The 15,904-nt window shown below is 30.6% G+C and overlaps 1 protein-coding gene across 1 annotated transcript in view; it reads right to left on the bottom strand.

Annotated features, from left to right (window-relative positions):
- LOC129963617 (guanylate cyclase 32E-like) overlaps window positions 1–15,904 on the bottom strand; it is a 305,080-nt gene that overhangs the window by 49,086 nt on the left and 240,090 nt on the right. Inside the window, exons 9-10 of the mRNA XM_056078095.1 lie at window positions 11,324–11,432; window positions 1,252–1,431 (exon numbers count right to left, since the gene is read on the bottom strand). Coding sequence (XP_055934070.1) covers window positions 1,252–1,431; window positions 11,324–11,432 — 289 coding nt within the window. The remainder of the gene's footprint in view (window positions 1–1,251; window positions 1,432–11,323; window positions 11,433–15,904) is intronic.

Raw genomic sequence — 15,904 nt, 5'->3', positions numbered from 1 at the left:
AAAATAATGATATCAGACCCAAACTTTGCTACCTGACTATTGTATGACCGTAAAATTCTAAATTCAACTTCACAAGAAAGGAAAAGATGATGTTTGTTTATATTTACAACCCCAACAATTAACCGCCAAGAATATACAGACCGTCAACAATCAGAGTAACTGACACAATGTGATCTTACCATTTTCTTGGAGTTCTTGGCGCAGTCTGAAAATAGCCAAATAAAACCGCGAATGCAATCATTTTGGTATCTTGCGTATAACAGAGCTTGGTAATCTCGATATAATCTGAAAAATTCCCTTGTGAATTCGGCATTATAATTATCTTGGCATCTCATGTACCGGGTGATTAAAAAAAACTAGCTTGATATATGAGACTGTAACTATCATACCGTTGATAAGAAGGGAATAAAATTTAGATTTTGCTTCAAGATTTGGTTCAAGGTATTTTAAAGTAAACGTACGGGCTCAAGAATCATAGGAAAAACAGCAGTTAAATTCTAAAAGTTATGATTACAGTGAAAAAATTTCAAAACTTTCAAATGGCAATACCAATTTTCATTTTTTTTGGAATGTGTTCCCCATAGCAAAATAGAATAAATAGCGTTAGAACAGTGCCTGTAGCACAAAAATTACCAGCGGTAGGAAAGAGGAAACAACCAATAACAGCAGAGAAGTAACAGAAAGCAAAACATTATATTGTGTTTTAGGAATTTTCTACTTGGCTTACTTCCATCACGATGATATTTTGCTGCGGTAGATGGTGCCTAGAATCAAATCATGTACCCTGACGAGAGGAATATGTTGAACTTCACGTCTCTAGTAGGGACACCACAGTTACTTTTTCTTTTCTTAGTCTGTCTAGCGATGGTGATTTTTGTGCTACACGTACCGTTCCAACGCTATTTATTGTTTTTTGTAATGGGGAGTACATTACAATAAAATGTTGGCGTTGTCATTTGAAAATTTGAAATTTTGTCACTTAACCGTAACTGTTAGAGTTTAACTATTGTTTTTCTCTTGATTCTTGAGCGTATACCTCAAAATACCTTGAACCAAAATTTTACTCCGTCAATATGAACGGTATAATAGTTATGATCCCATATATCAGGATTTTTTTTTTCACAATTACCCGGTATAATGGATTCTGGCAATACAGGAGTAATCTGAAAATTCACTACGTTAGTCCGTTAAATTCACTACGTTTGTTAGACAATTAGCATATGAATAAAAATGATTTAGAATGCTACTCACTACTTTCAGCTCTTTCTTCATCTTTCGGGTTATATCGATGCTCTTCTTTTTGAAGCGCTTGACCGCCAGCATGCGTCCCTTGTAGATGCCGACCGTTGTGAAGATGGTAGTGTATCGGAAGTCCCCTTCCACATTGGAACTCAACGAAACTTGACTCGTTCGAATGAGTGGATGGACGTTCTAAGAAGAAGTTTAGAACAATTAGTCTCACAGAGCAATATAAACAGATATAGAACCCAAACAAACATGGAATTATTTAATTTATTGATGCAAACACTAGGCATATTCAGGATTCTATAAACTCATAATGAAAGCTCATTCAAGGATAGCAGAGTGGTGTCTGAAAAATTTTCTTGCATATTTTCTAATAAAGGTGTCATCCATCATTACGAAATACTGATTTTTAATGTGAATCTAAGCATGTAAATGGGCTAGCAAATTCGATCATAACGCTAAAATATGGAGTGATAGTGAGTCCAGCTTAAAAGCGATCAGCTCATTTTCCACCTCAAGCCCAATTGTTCCGGAAATTCAAGCCATTCTGCTCCCCCAACCTTCTATTAAGTTAGGATGGGTTAAAGCACATGTAGGCCACAACGGAAACGACGTTGCAGATTCCCTAGCCAAACAAGCCATTTCTGCAGGTACGCCCGTTCAATACCCAGCTCCTAAAAGCCATCTGAAAAGTATTATAAATGAATTGAGCCTACAGCGATAGCAAGAAGAATGGGACAATGGCTCAAATGGTAGAAACATCCATCAAATCATCTCAAAAGTGTCCTTTAACCCATCATCTTGGAATAGGGTTGACATTATCTTTGCAACTGGTCATGGCCCTTTCCCTTCATATTTCAAGAGATTTAATATTAAAGGATCGGATCAATGTGGCCCTTCATTATGCCACTAGTTGCCCTCTCACCACATCTTTTCATCTCAAAAAACGTCCCACGACCTAGAAAATATCTGGTGGACCAACGTTATGAGAAACAAGATGTCCAAGGTTAAAATTAGAAATCTAATGCGGTTCCTACAAGAGAACGAGGAATTGATTTCTCCAGACCCAAGCCCAGTATTAATTTTCGCTTCATTTCTCAACCAAGCTCTTCTCCAGAATATATTAACTTCAATAGATTTCATCTACTCATACCCCCCACCGAACACCTCCTTCATCATTATAATATTGTATATAGTTACTTTTTATGTGTATTGATGATATTTTATGTCTTTTTATGTGTATATTGATATTTTATGTCTTTTTTTGTGTATATTGATTTTTTTTGTCTTTTTATGTGTTTTTTTTATCTTAATAAATACTCCCACGTATATCCTTTCAACCGACAGGGAATCCTAGAGATTCCAAGTTCGGGGATATTCTGTGGCGAAAGGAAGAAAGTATTTTTACTGAATCTATTCTGTGATCTTTGATGATTTTTCACTATTAATCTCCATTATGTAGTTAATACAAAAATGTCCAAAAATCGAATTTACTTTTTGGACTGCTTTCTTCCGACTTATTGAAACTGCAATTTGATATAGAATTACAGTTGTAGTCAAAAGTTTACGTATCAAATATCATTTATTTAAGTCAATGCACTTCTGAATCATAGTGTTTACATGCACGTGGAAATGTCAACCAAAAGAGAACAGCCTTTTGATAGATTTGATTCAAAATTTTATGACAATCTACATTTTAGGTAGTAATTTTGTGTACCAAATTTTATTTTCCTAACTCTTTATGCTTTGTAATTGAACAGTTCGAAAGACAGATTTCCTGAGAATGGATAACGTTCAAAATTTGATACTATTCTATAAAGTTGGTCATAAGTCCATATACCAAATTTCACCCGTCTTCTCTTAGTCTTTTTGAATTATCATGTTTGAAGACATACATCATTCCAAAAATATGTTTTCGAATTTAGAAAACTCTGAAGCATGAAGTTTCGTCAAAATCTCGAGTTCAAATATTTTGACGATTGCAGTACTTTCTCTTTGTAAACTCTGTATACGAGAGAGTAAACAGACAAAAAAAATCGAGCCTTTGGATAAAATAGCACAGTATGATAGCACTTTACTTTAGATATGAATGTCTGGTTTTTATTCATATTTGAATATATCGAACTCCTGCATTTTATGCATAATGATTTTTGTGTTATACAATAACAAGAAATAATAGCAGCCTAAAAACACTGCCATGTTAAAAAAACCCATTATTTTATTATCAGTGCTCTTATAATGCATTTCATTGTTGTTTCTAAATGTAATTTACAAATCTGAAAAATTATATAAGAAGAGAATAAAATGTGAAACGTTCTAGTTAACCCTCTAAAGGGCCATTTTTTTCTAGTCATATTATGTTAAAATATTTTTAGGCTTGAAATTAGAATAAGAACAGGGATTCATTTAGCTTATCAGATAAATTTTAATTTGATTCATTAATTAATCTGGTTAATTAATAATTAAGTAACAAATCAAAACACATCATTTTGTCTGAGATAAAGAACTGAAGCATATAAAATTCTGACTTACTAAAAAAATTTGTCAGAACTTATGCTAACCTGCATAATTTCATACAAAGATTGATAAATTTGGTGGGAAGCATACTTTTCACGGCCCTAGAAAGGGTTAAACTGGGAAGAAATGTAGACAAGAAAGTTCTGAAAATTGAATATTTTTGAAATGCAATTATATATATATTTTTGAAATTAAGGATATATTGTGGAACTTTATTCCACCATTGAGCATATTACTGGACATTTTAAAAAGGAATGGTTAGTAAACATTTATTATATCAGCTAAATGATAATTTTGGAAAATTTATTGAAATTAAAGTAACAATTCTATGAAATCAATTTGATATAATATAAAAATTTATCTTTAAACTTAAGATAGTGCAGAATTGGATTTTGTGGTATAATATTTTCTTAAATTACGAGAGGAAAAAGTTGAAAATCTCAATTGAATTTAGTTAAAATTCTAATCAATATTTTGAAACTTCTTACTAAATGAGGGTTTGCGATTTAAGAAATAACTACGTGCCAAATTTGGTAGCTGTAAGTCAACAGTTAGTCCTACAGAGCATTTTGAGCGGTTTTGAACTATGCATCCCTCATTATTAAATTTAGTGATAAAATGAGAAAGAAAGATAATAATATATTCTGTGATTGTTCTTCAATTGAAAATCGGCCAAAAGATTTACATTTGTAGAACTACTTCTTCCTGGATCTATAATTTATCATTCTAACGTTGACAATTTAAGATTATGCCAAGTGACGCCATTTTTCCGCCATCCACTCAAACCTGTCATTCACGATCATTCCACGCCAATCTGGATTCAGTTCCCTCCATGAAGAACTTGCCAGCGTACTCAGAAAACCCCTTCTCACCCCTTTCCATCCGCATTCACCCATCAACCAATCCAAAAAGATTGATGGGTATTTTAAAAGCTCGGAAATGAAATGATGGCCGATTCGCTGGAGAATGGGCGAAGTGCCTGAAATCAATTAACTTCCTAGCATTATAATTGATTAGATAAATGATTGATGAGCAAAGCAGTACTTATCAAGATGGCTGCGCTAATTAAGTACAAGATAGTAAATATTGAAACTTATTAAAAATAATGGGAGATATTAGAAGTGGGATATCCAATCTTCCATTCCCCACTTCATCAATTTTGACCATGTAGTGCGGAAATTTGGAGAGAGATTGCCAGCTTAGGTGTCATCCTCGTCATCTGACTATAGTTCAAAATTGCAATTTGAAAACGGGACGTTAGTATAATTAAACTAAGCTAAACCAATTTTGATCAATTTCGCACAGACAGTCCAGTAAGAAGTTTCGCTATTTTATTGATCGGATGGGACTCTTGTGAATATCTGCCTAGAGTTACGTTTTGGGTATACATGATGCATCAAAGAATGCTTTTTTAATTGAAGATTACTTAAAAAAATATTCCTATCCTCAGACCCTAATTAACTTGTAAAATACCTCTATCAATAATGGGAATGGGAATGCTTCAATCTACAAATCAAGTCTTTAAGAGAAATAAAAATTGAAAAAAAAAGAATGAGAGTCTATTTTATATAATTTTAATAAGGGAAATTTGTTCAAGTAAAGCCGAGAGATTTCCTTCAATGATGTAATAAACTAGTTTCAATAATCCTTATCGAAGTCTTATTATCTTGAAAAGTGCAACATTTACAGTTACGACTTCTTTTGTAAAGTGAAGATAATCTTGATTAATAGAAAAAAAACAACATGCCTACATAGAGCCTTTCTACTCTAATATTTAATCAGATAATTAACTAATTAATCAGACAAGGACGTTTTCTTCTCATTCAAATTATTGAAGCACTGAACAAAGAAATGCAATTTAATGATAATCATGTAATCTCTTGAATAATATCTTCCGAAATTATTTTTCAGTCATTGAATTTTAATTAAGTTTTTACATTGAAAGTCTTAATATAAAAATAAAGCCTATCACTAATTTATAGAAAGCCAGGACACGAAGAGTTTAAGTCGATCCGTAAGCATCTTTTAACGTTAACTAATTGTTTCTTAAAACTTTTGTTGAAACTTTAAGTTAGATTTTACTTTAAGACAGATAACGAACAGATACTCTCTTGTAGTTTCCTGGTTGTCTCAGGTTTCTTTGAGGTAGAAATAATCCGAACTGAAATCCAACATTCTTATGGTTTCAGCTATGATTTCTTTTTAAGGTAAAGTTTATTCTTGGAAGTACTACCGGAAATAATTTGTCTTTCTTTTCGCTTTTTTCAGATAAGTAAAGGCTCCAAAATGAGATCTCGAGTTTTATTTGTTTCAATAATTTATTTTTAATCTTATTTCTTCAGAATATTTTGCGTCCGACGGTGCAATTTCTGAAGACGATTCCTGAATTATAAGTATTGCAAACTGCTGCAAAAAGATTTGTTTAAGCGTATTTTAAATATCTTTACATTCTCTATAAGCAGGATGTCAATTCTAATAGCTCAGCTGCTGATTTCTAAACAGAAATGAACATATACTTCCCACTGTAAAAAACCTTTAAATAAAAATGTATTTATGTATTCATTTTATTTAAAAATTGTATTCATGTTTATTGAATCAATAAAATGAAATAATAAGAAATCTAAATTTTTATGTAATTCCTGTTACTGATACTTACATTTACTTACTTTTTTGATACTCTAATATTTTAACCAAAAAAAGCACACTCTTTAACAACTAAAACTGACCGAGTTATGAATCTTTTAGTGTCATTATTTTAAGCCAATCTATGACATCTTCTAGCAAGAGCTATCCGTTATTGGCAGATCTCCCTCAAAGTGGTCAATGAAATGGTCTAAAATAAGGAAATTTATAGCTTCATAGCTCGATTAATTTGCATTGCAGATTGGAAGTTTTTTGTTTAAAAACTTGGTATGTGAAATAACTTTTACTAAAATTGACTATTCCTCTCTAGAGGTTGCTTAAAAGGTTAGATATCGCAATTTTTTCAGCAGTATATCTTTAGTCTGAAGCAATTTAAAATAGTATTCCTTTCAAATCGGAAATAAAATGCCAATTTGGAAATTAGCTATCGAACAATGATTAAAATTTGCATTCTATTTATTTAATTTTAACTGTAATAAAAATCGCATGATTTATAGTATATCTAATTACACAACATGAAATTGCGTCTTTGAAAAAATATTTTTTTTTGTGAATTTTATCAATATTGTTTTCAAAATTATTTGACAAATTTATTCAATTGAATTGCTTCATTGCAAAACTTTTACGGATATGCATTGACAACCAGTAGTTACTTATTATGAAATGTTATTTACATAAATCCATTAAAATAACTATTTACAATTTTGTAACACATGTTTCGTACTGAATTTTTATACCTGTATGTATGTATATAATATGAGTTAGAATTCTGAAGGAGCTTAAAAAAGCAACAATTCTTACTTCAATAAAAGTTTAAAAAAATGTTTGTTTAAGTAGAATTCAAATTATTTTTTGTCATGAATATGATATTTACAATATTTATATTTGTATATTTGATATTTACAATAAAAATATGATATATTATATTATCATTTATATATTTAACATTATAATTTATCATAAGTTAAACTATGCACAAAGTCCTCTATTGTTTGTAATTTAATTTTTCATGTAAAAGATTCTTTACGCTATAATATATTACAATATGCAAAACATTTTTTATGCCAACAATATTATTTTCAGTTAAAATGGGGGGAAAATGTATACCCAAAAGTTTCCAATTGCTTGAAATTTCTTAAAAAAATTATAGATTGCTAAAAACAATTTTTAGAAACTGTAGAGAGAAAACATTTTTTCTACAATTTATTAATAATTTTCAAAGAATGAAACAAAATTTAGATAAACACTGTAAATGACAATTTAAATTTGGTTTCACAGCTTGGAATGAAATTGAAGCAGCTTTCAACATTGAATTTTAATTTTCATCGACTCTTAAAAAAGCAAGCAGTCAAGTTTTGAATCGATTTTCAAGTTGCAGAAAACCTCAAAACAATCTTCAACTTAAGAATAACAATTTTCAATAATATTAAAACAAATTAAATTTTATTTAAGTATCTCTTTTTCTATGTTTTTCCTATTTTAAATTTATTTCATCAAATATTTGCATCACGTTATTTGCTTGCGTAATACTGTGATATGCAGTGGAAATATAATTTTCAATTGTTAATTGCTTTTTAATTCACTGTCGAGAAAGTTTCACTAAATTATTCCTTATAATTTATAATGCTTGTAAGAAAAGTTTGGAAAAAAAAAGAAAGAACCTATTACGTAATTTCGATTTGTTAAAGAAAGCTAAGCAATTCTATGCTTACAATTTTATTGACATAAATACGTTGCTGCTATTATATCAATGGTATTTTCTCAAGTATTATAGTTCTTTCGTTTTCAGATCACTAATGTCTAGCTTTACTTCAGTAGAAATGAAATAACCTAATGAAAGAAACAAGTAACTGTTATTTTCTTCATGGAAAAAAAAATCCGGCCTAGGGTAAACAACTTTTTTTCTGCATTTTTCTTAGACATAATCTTGTTTTAGTCACTTGGGTACATGCGAAACATTTTTTTTCTTCTTTTCTTGTTCGGTATCGTGGAGTTACTTTGTGGCATTTTCGTATCATAAATAAATAATGTTATTCCACTCCTCGTAAATTTCTGAAGAATAAAATAATAATTAAATTTAAATTAATGTAACTTTACAGGTATTTTTCAACAAATTAAAATTAAAAATTAAATTTCATATAAATTTAAAATTTTAAAATTTCGCTTATCACTGATGCCAATTTTTATTTACTCGTATATGTAGTATAGAGAAAATATAGTAATCGTCTGAAAATTCGAACTCTAGATTTTGACAAATCTCCACGTTTCAGACCTCTCTGAGTTTGAAACACACATTTTTAGAAAAATGTCCGTCTATCTGTCTGTAATAAAGATAACTCAAAAACGCATTGAGCTAGACGGTTGAAATTTGGCCTTAACACTGAATTTGCAGATTTCTATAAAAGTTTGAGTAAATTCTGTTCATACGAAGTCCATCTGTCCTGGTGTTTGAATATAAGGTAAAAAGATTATTATAGAAAGAAGAGAGCTAGATAAATAAAATTCGATGCACAGATTTAATATCTATAGCGCAGACACGTGTCAAATTTTGAGCCTTATCCAGCAACGGGTGGATTGTCTGTCGGTCTGTATTTTCAGAAACATGTAAACGCGATAATTCAAAAGTGCAATGACTTAAATGTATCAATTTGTGCATGCGATTTCGGCGACTACAAGTGTAGTTTTGTGTCAAATTTTTGTTTCATTCGGTTGAGTAAAAAGCGTCTAAAACACAAGTTCGATTCTCGGAGACTATTAACCACATGTCAGGGAATAATCGCCAAAAAACCTCGCCAAGGATGGCATAATAGATTCAGTAAAACTAATAAATTTACGCTATAATTTAATATTCCATAATTATTATATGCCATTGTTAATGCAAGACGTTCTCTGGCATGACATGTTTATTAGAGAGTTTGAGAAAAAGTTTTAAGAGAACCACTCTCGCTGTTTGCTTTAATTTTAATGATAGAAAGATATGTTAAGATTTTTTTACCATTATATTTTTGATTATTTTAGCTATTGCATTTACACATATGCGCATTGCCACGATATTAAATGCTTCCAGTGAGCGCGTTGTCATTGCTATGTAATTAAGAGTAAAATAAACAAAAAATGTTGAAAGACAAATAAAACAAAATATTATATATTACGATATTTCGGAACAGAAGTTAGAATCTCTATTAATTTTTCTTCCACTCAGCGAACTCAAAATGTAAACAATACCGACTTGTGTGGTTTCTCCAAATTTTTCTTGCATACTCTGTAATAAAGTTATCTCAGCGTTCCCTTTGCATAGTATTGGCGTACAATAGTTAGGAAATATTAACCTTTGGCGTGAATTAATATTTTTACTGAATCTATTGTGTCGTTCTTGGCGAGTTATTTGGCGATTAATCCCTAGTGTGCGGTTCATGGAAATTCGAAAATCGGATTTGTGTTTTAGACACGTTTTTCTCAACCTATGGAAACAAAAATTTGAAACAAAACTACACTTACAGTCACAAAATCATATAACAAATTTGATTTATTTAAGTCATCGCGTTTTGGAGTGATCGTATTAACATATTTCTTTTGTTGTTGTTGTTTCTTATGGCGCTTGCCATGGGCAAGCCCGCTGTTCGAAGACAGCTGATTTAAGCTTGAGGGGGAGCGCCTCTTGTTTCTATAGTAGCGCCATCTAGGGCCAAGAGAACGACTTAGCTACACACACGTCACAACCCTTTTTACGGGGCGGACTTCATTCACTCATCCACAGATCGTAATTTAGACCTGAATCAGAGAACGATCACCCCGGATCGAGTACCCCCAGTGGTATTACTCTCGACATGGAGGACTTTGTGACCACGACAGATTTAACGCGCGTCAGCCACCAGGCACGCCGGAATCTTCGGCCGGTGGGGTTCGAACTCGCAACCTACGGGACGCGAATCCGACGCTCTACCAACCAGGTTATCCCGGCCCTAGAGCATATTTCTAAAAGTAAAGACCGACAGACAGTCAATGCCTCGTTGGATTTGGTTCAAAATTTGACTATAGATGTTAATTTTGTGTATTTAATTTTATGTCGTTTTGTAGTTATCGTGTAAAATTGTATGCGATCAACCGGTAGGACATACTTCCTAGAAGAGGAATTTGCAAAAAGTAAACAATACCAACGGGTGTGGTCCCTCCAAAGCGTTCTCGCATAATCTCTATCCAAAAGAACAAAGCGTTTTTAGTATCTTTGTCCATCCGCTTGTCATAAACAGACAGATTGTTTGTTCTACATAGATGAAATTTGGTATTAGATATTTTTATGCCAAATTTGCATATTTTTATCAAATTTTTTTGCAGAACCCTCTAAGAAGAACTCTGTCCATCCGGTTGATCGAATCTGTTTGTCATAAACAGATATAAGGACATTTTCCAAAAACGGGTTTTTCGTATTCAGAGAGATATGACACATGGAGATTTGTCAAAATTTCGAAATCGAATTTTTGATAATTACTATTCTTTCTCTATACTACGTATACAAGAAAGTAATAAGGTAGCATAATATATATATATATATATATAGATGACATTTACCACTGTCTTTAATATATGAAATCAAATGATTTGACTGCATTATTTTCTAGAATAAGTTTCTAATAAGACGATCAATTCTTTAATAGCTCTCTTCCGAAAATTAAATAATTAGATTAAAGTTAAGTTAATTATGATGATGACGTAAGAGGAAGATTCGTGGAATTAAACAGAATTTAGCAATTAAAGCATCAGTTGATCGTTATCATGGATAATATCAGTTTGAAAGGATTTTCCTCGGAGACACAAGTTTCGCTGCGTATTTTATTCATTGCGAAATAGCTTTATGTGTTTGTGTCGTAATAAATTGATTGAAATCATCTTGACGAAAAACATGAAAAATGATTTTTACCTTAGACACACGATTAGCATTTGTTGAAGGAGTGTGTTCATTTATTTGGATATCTTTGTAATCTATTTTCCACAAAAGGCTGTCCAGTTCTTGTTCATATGCCCAATTCCTGGTAAAAAAATGAGATATAAAGCATAATTATTACCAGTACTTAAAAATCAATGCTCTTTTATCTAAATACAATTTTCATATATAAATAAATTTATAAAGCTTTAGATATAAAGAAGGCTAAAATGAAATACCTTTAATATATTCTGAAATTTATAATTGATGTTAATAAAAACAATGAAATAAGTCAAAAATCTTTAAAAAATGTAAAACGATAATTTTATTTGTAAAATGAGAAAAAAAGATATGTCAAGTGTTTCCTAAAACTCAGCAACAGGAATATGAATAAGATAAAATAAATCTGTGTTAATAATAAATGAGAATGGGTGCTGTGCTCTACAAGACAAACCTTTCAAGGGACCTAAAGATACCAAACTTGGCGCAGATATACTTTGAAGGTTGGAACCCCATATAGGAGTGATTTTGTCTAAATGTTTGATTAGAATTTTAATTAATTAAATATTGAACGAATTTTGGATGCTTTTACAATGTAACTACAGAAAACATAATTGTACAAAACTAATTTTTACACTTATTTTAATTTTATAAAACTATATTTTTGATTACATCACTTCACTGCGTAAAATTTTCCTAATTATTGGAAATAAAAATTTTTTTTACATAATTTGTAACAATAAATGTAATCGTTTGCAATTAAATTCGCATTATTTTAATGTTTCATTAAATTCCGTTGCTGAAAGCAAAGGAAAGAAATTGTTTATTATCTGCACAGTTGTCATGACGAAATTAGAAAGTGAAGTTTCAGCACCTAAAAAGACAATGCGGAATCAGAAAATAGTTTTCCTGGGCAGTTATGGTTCTAATGGCATTATGACCAAGGACGAACTGGCAAGATTACCAGCTTACTCGATGGCAAATGGGCCCCTTACACTTAAGAAAACCCCAGGATGCATATTGTTGATTGGAATGTTCCCCAGGCTTGATTATTAGAAATTAATATTGTAACCAAGTGAACCTTGGTGAGTGGTGACAAAATAAAAATCTTCACAAACTATTTGTCTTTTGTGAACATTAATAATCAGCAGGGGTGATCACTCAAACCTTTTTTGCGTACTCTGTAATAAAGTTGTTATCTCAGCGATCCCTTTGCATAGTATTCTCGTACAGAATAGTACTGGCGTACAATAGTTAGGAGATATGAACCTTTGGCGTGAATTTAGTATTTTTACTGAATCTAACGTGTGATGTTTGGTTAGTTTTTTTTTTTTTTTGACGATTAATCCATGACAAGGGGTTAAAATTGTTTAACAATTGAAATGCCCCAAAACTTTCTTGCATACTCTGTAATAAAGTTGTTATCTCAGCGATCCCTTTGCATAGTATTGGCATAATATTAGGAAATATTAATCTTTGGCGTGAATTTAGCATTTTTACTGAATCTATCATGTGATGTTTGGTTAGTTTTTTTTTTTTTGACGATTAATCCATGGCATAGGGTTAAAATTGTTTAACAATTGAAATGCCCCAAAACTTTCTTGCATACTCTGTAATAAAGTTGTTATCTCAGCGATCCCTTTGCATAGTATTGGCATAATATTAGGAAATATTAATCTTTGGCGTGAATTTAGCATTTTTACTGAATCTATCATGTGATGTTTGGTTAGTTTTTTTTTTTTTGACGATTAATCCATGACAAGGGGTTAAAATTGTTTAACAATTGAAATGCCCCAAAACTTTCTTGCATACTCTGTAATAAAGTTGTTATCTCAGCGATCCCTTTGCATAGTATTGGCGTAATATTAGGAAATATTAATCTTTGGCGTGAATTTAGCATTTTTACTGAATCTATCGTGTGATGTTTGGTTAGTTTTATTTTTGACGATTAATCCATGACAAGGGGTTAAAATTGTTTAACAATTGAAATGCCCCAAAAATTTCTTGCATACTCTGTAATAAAGATGTTATCTCTGCGATCCCTTTGCATAGTATTGGCATAATATTAGGAAATATTAATCTTTGGCGTGAATTTAGCATTTTTACTGAATCTATCGTGTGATGTTTGGTTAGTTTTTTTTGACGATTAATCCATGGCATAGGGTTAAAATTGTTTAACAATTGAAATTGGGCTATAGACGCTTTCTTCCCAGCCGATTGAAATAAAAATTGGACACAAAACTACACTAGTAGTCACAAAATCAGATTTAAATCTGATATATCTTGATACATTTATGTCAATGCGACTTTGAATGATCGCGTTTACATGTTTCTGAAAGTACAGACCGACAGACGTTCAACCCCTTGTTCGATTTGGTTTGAAATCTGCAAGATGTCTAGAACATAGATATTCATTCTGCGTAAGGAATTTTATCTATATAGCCCTATTTGTATTGCAGTTATCGTGTTAAATTATATTCCAACAACCGGACAGACGGAATTTCTTTGAGCGGATTTTGTTCAAAATTTGACAGAAATTACAAATTGAATATAAAAGCCCAATACCAAATTTCATCCGTCTAGCTCAAAGCGTTTTTGAGTAATTTTTGTCATAGACAGACAGAAGGGCATAATATAGAAATAAGGTTTTTTGCATTCAGGAAGGGTTAAAATGTGGAGATTCATTAAAACTTCGAGTTCGAATTTTTTGACGATTATTATACTTTCTCTATGTTACGTATACGAGAAAGTAATAAATGAATGATAGCATTGAAGTGTGAATGAAATTCTACTATCTCTCGGTAATCAATATTTTCAAATCCACCCCCCCCCTCGATTAAGAAATCTTAGAAGTCGTTTACTTTATAATATTTCATGCGTACAATAAACAAAAAGGGGGAAAGCCATTAAAAAACGATTTTAATATCTATCATTATATGATGCTTAAAAATATTTTTCTGAGAAAATGATGAGCATCAAATTAAGAAAAAAGCTTAATTAAAATTAAACACAGCTATAATTCTCCGCGGTTTAGTGGGTCGTCAGAGGCAGCTATTAAATATATAAAATAAATGAATAGTATATAAGCACATATAGAAATATAATTCAAAATATTATTGTGAAATTTTAAGCTTTACAATAATTTTTCACCATGACTCATTAATAAAACAGATTCAATACAAGTCTTAACCCTTTAAAGGGCCATTTTTTTCTAGCCATATTAAGTTAAAATATTTTTAAACTTGAAATTAGAATAAGAAAAAGGATTCATTAAGCTTATTACATAAATTTAATTTGATTGATTAATTAATTTGGTTAATTAATAATTAAGTAACAAATCAAGACACATCATTTTGTGTGAGATAAAGAAATAAAGCTTCTAAGTTTCTGTATTTCTAAAAAAAATTCTCAGAACTTATGCCAACCTACATAATTTCATACAAAGATTGATATATTTGGTGGGAAGCATACCTCCCACGGCCCTAGAAAGGGTTAAACTTTTCTTCAACTTTCACGATCTTGATGTAAAATCTAGAAACTACAGATATAAATTTAGATATAGAGATGCTTATAAATTTCCCAATGGGTTATAAGAATACTTATTTTAAAAGGCATCTTTTCTTCAAAATACATGATGATTTTATAAGAAAGCTGGATAACGAAAGAGATTCTACAGCATTCTGTAAAAAAAAACACGTGATTTAAAAAGAACCTTACTGAAACTCTTAACTTGTCAAGAGTAGAATTGAGTAAATCCTTTACAAGATTCTTTTTAAAGATAGAATAGAACCTATATCTGGATTTAATAGGGTTTAAATTTGATTCAGAAGAAATAACTCTAAGTTTAAATTGATAGTTGCCAAGAATGTTGGATTAAACTGCATTTACTAAAGGAAGGAAAGTGAGTCCCAGATAACCATCGGATTAAACTTTTCTTTCACAGATTGTTATTATAACTTATCCTGAAATAAAACAGGATATCATTTTTTAAAAATTCTTTGTCAACCTCAGTTTTTAGCCTTATTATTTAGAAAATATGAATAAAAGTATTTTTAAGAAATCCGAGTTTGAGTGCTTTTAATAACCTAGGAATGACAAAAATCTGATTATCTATATCCTATTATCTATTATCTTTTCTGATTATCAATATTTAGAAGTAAAATGGAAAGTAAAATGTAGAGTAAATATGCAGATAGTTTAACCTTCTGAAATTAATAATTATTATTTATTCTTAATTAATATTCTTATTAAAATAATAATCCATTCTTAAAAGTCTTGATTCTAAAATATATCTTAACATGTAATCAAATGTTGTAGAGTGGCAGTGGATATATGTTCTTCATCTTATATTTTTAATTGTGCTTGAATTTTTCACATTTTGTTTAAACTTTTTTGAATATAAAAATGCTTTGACTCACGGATAAAATAGATACAGAATGATAATTAAATTCCATGAAAAAAAATTGAAACAATTTGTTCCAGAAAATATGCATTGGATACATATTTAAAGTTTTAAAATTTCAAATAAATTTTAAGAGAAAAAAATTATGGATTGTTTCATGATCCATTAATAGGGAA

The sequence above is a fragment of the Argiope bruennichi genome, chromosome 1, assembly GCF_947563725.1.
Source record: "Argiope bruennichi chromosome 1, qqArgBrue1.1, whole genome shotgun sequence".
NCBI lineage: Eukaryota > Metazoa > Arthropoda > Arachnida > Araneae > Araneidae > Argiope > Argiope bruennichi.
This window is presented reverse-complemented; position numbering and strand designations above follow the sequence as displayed.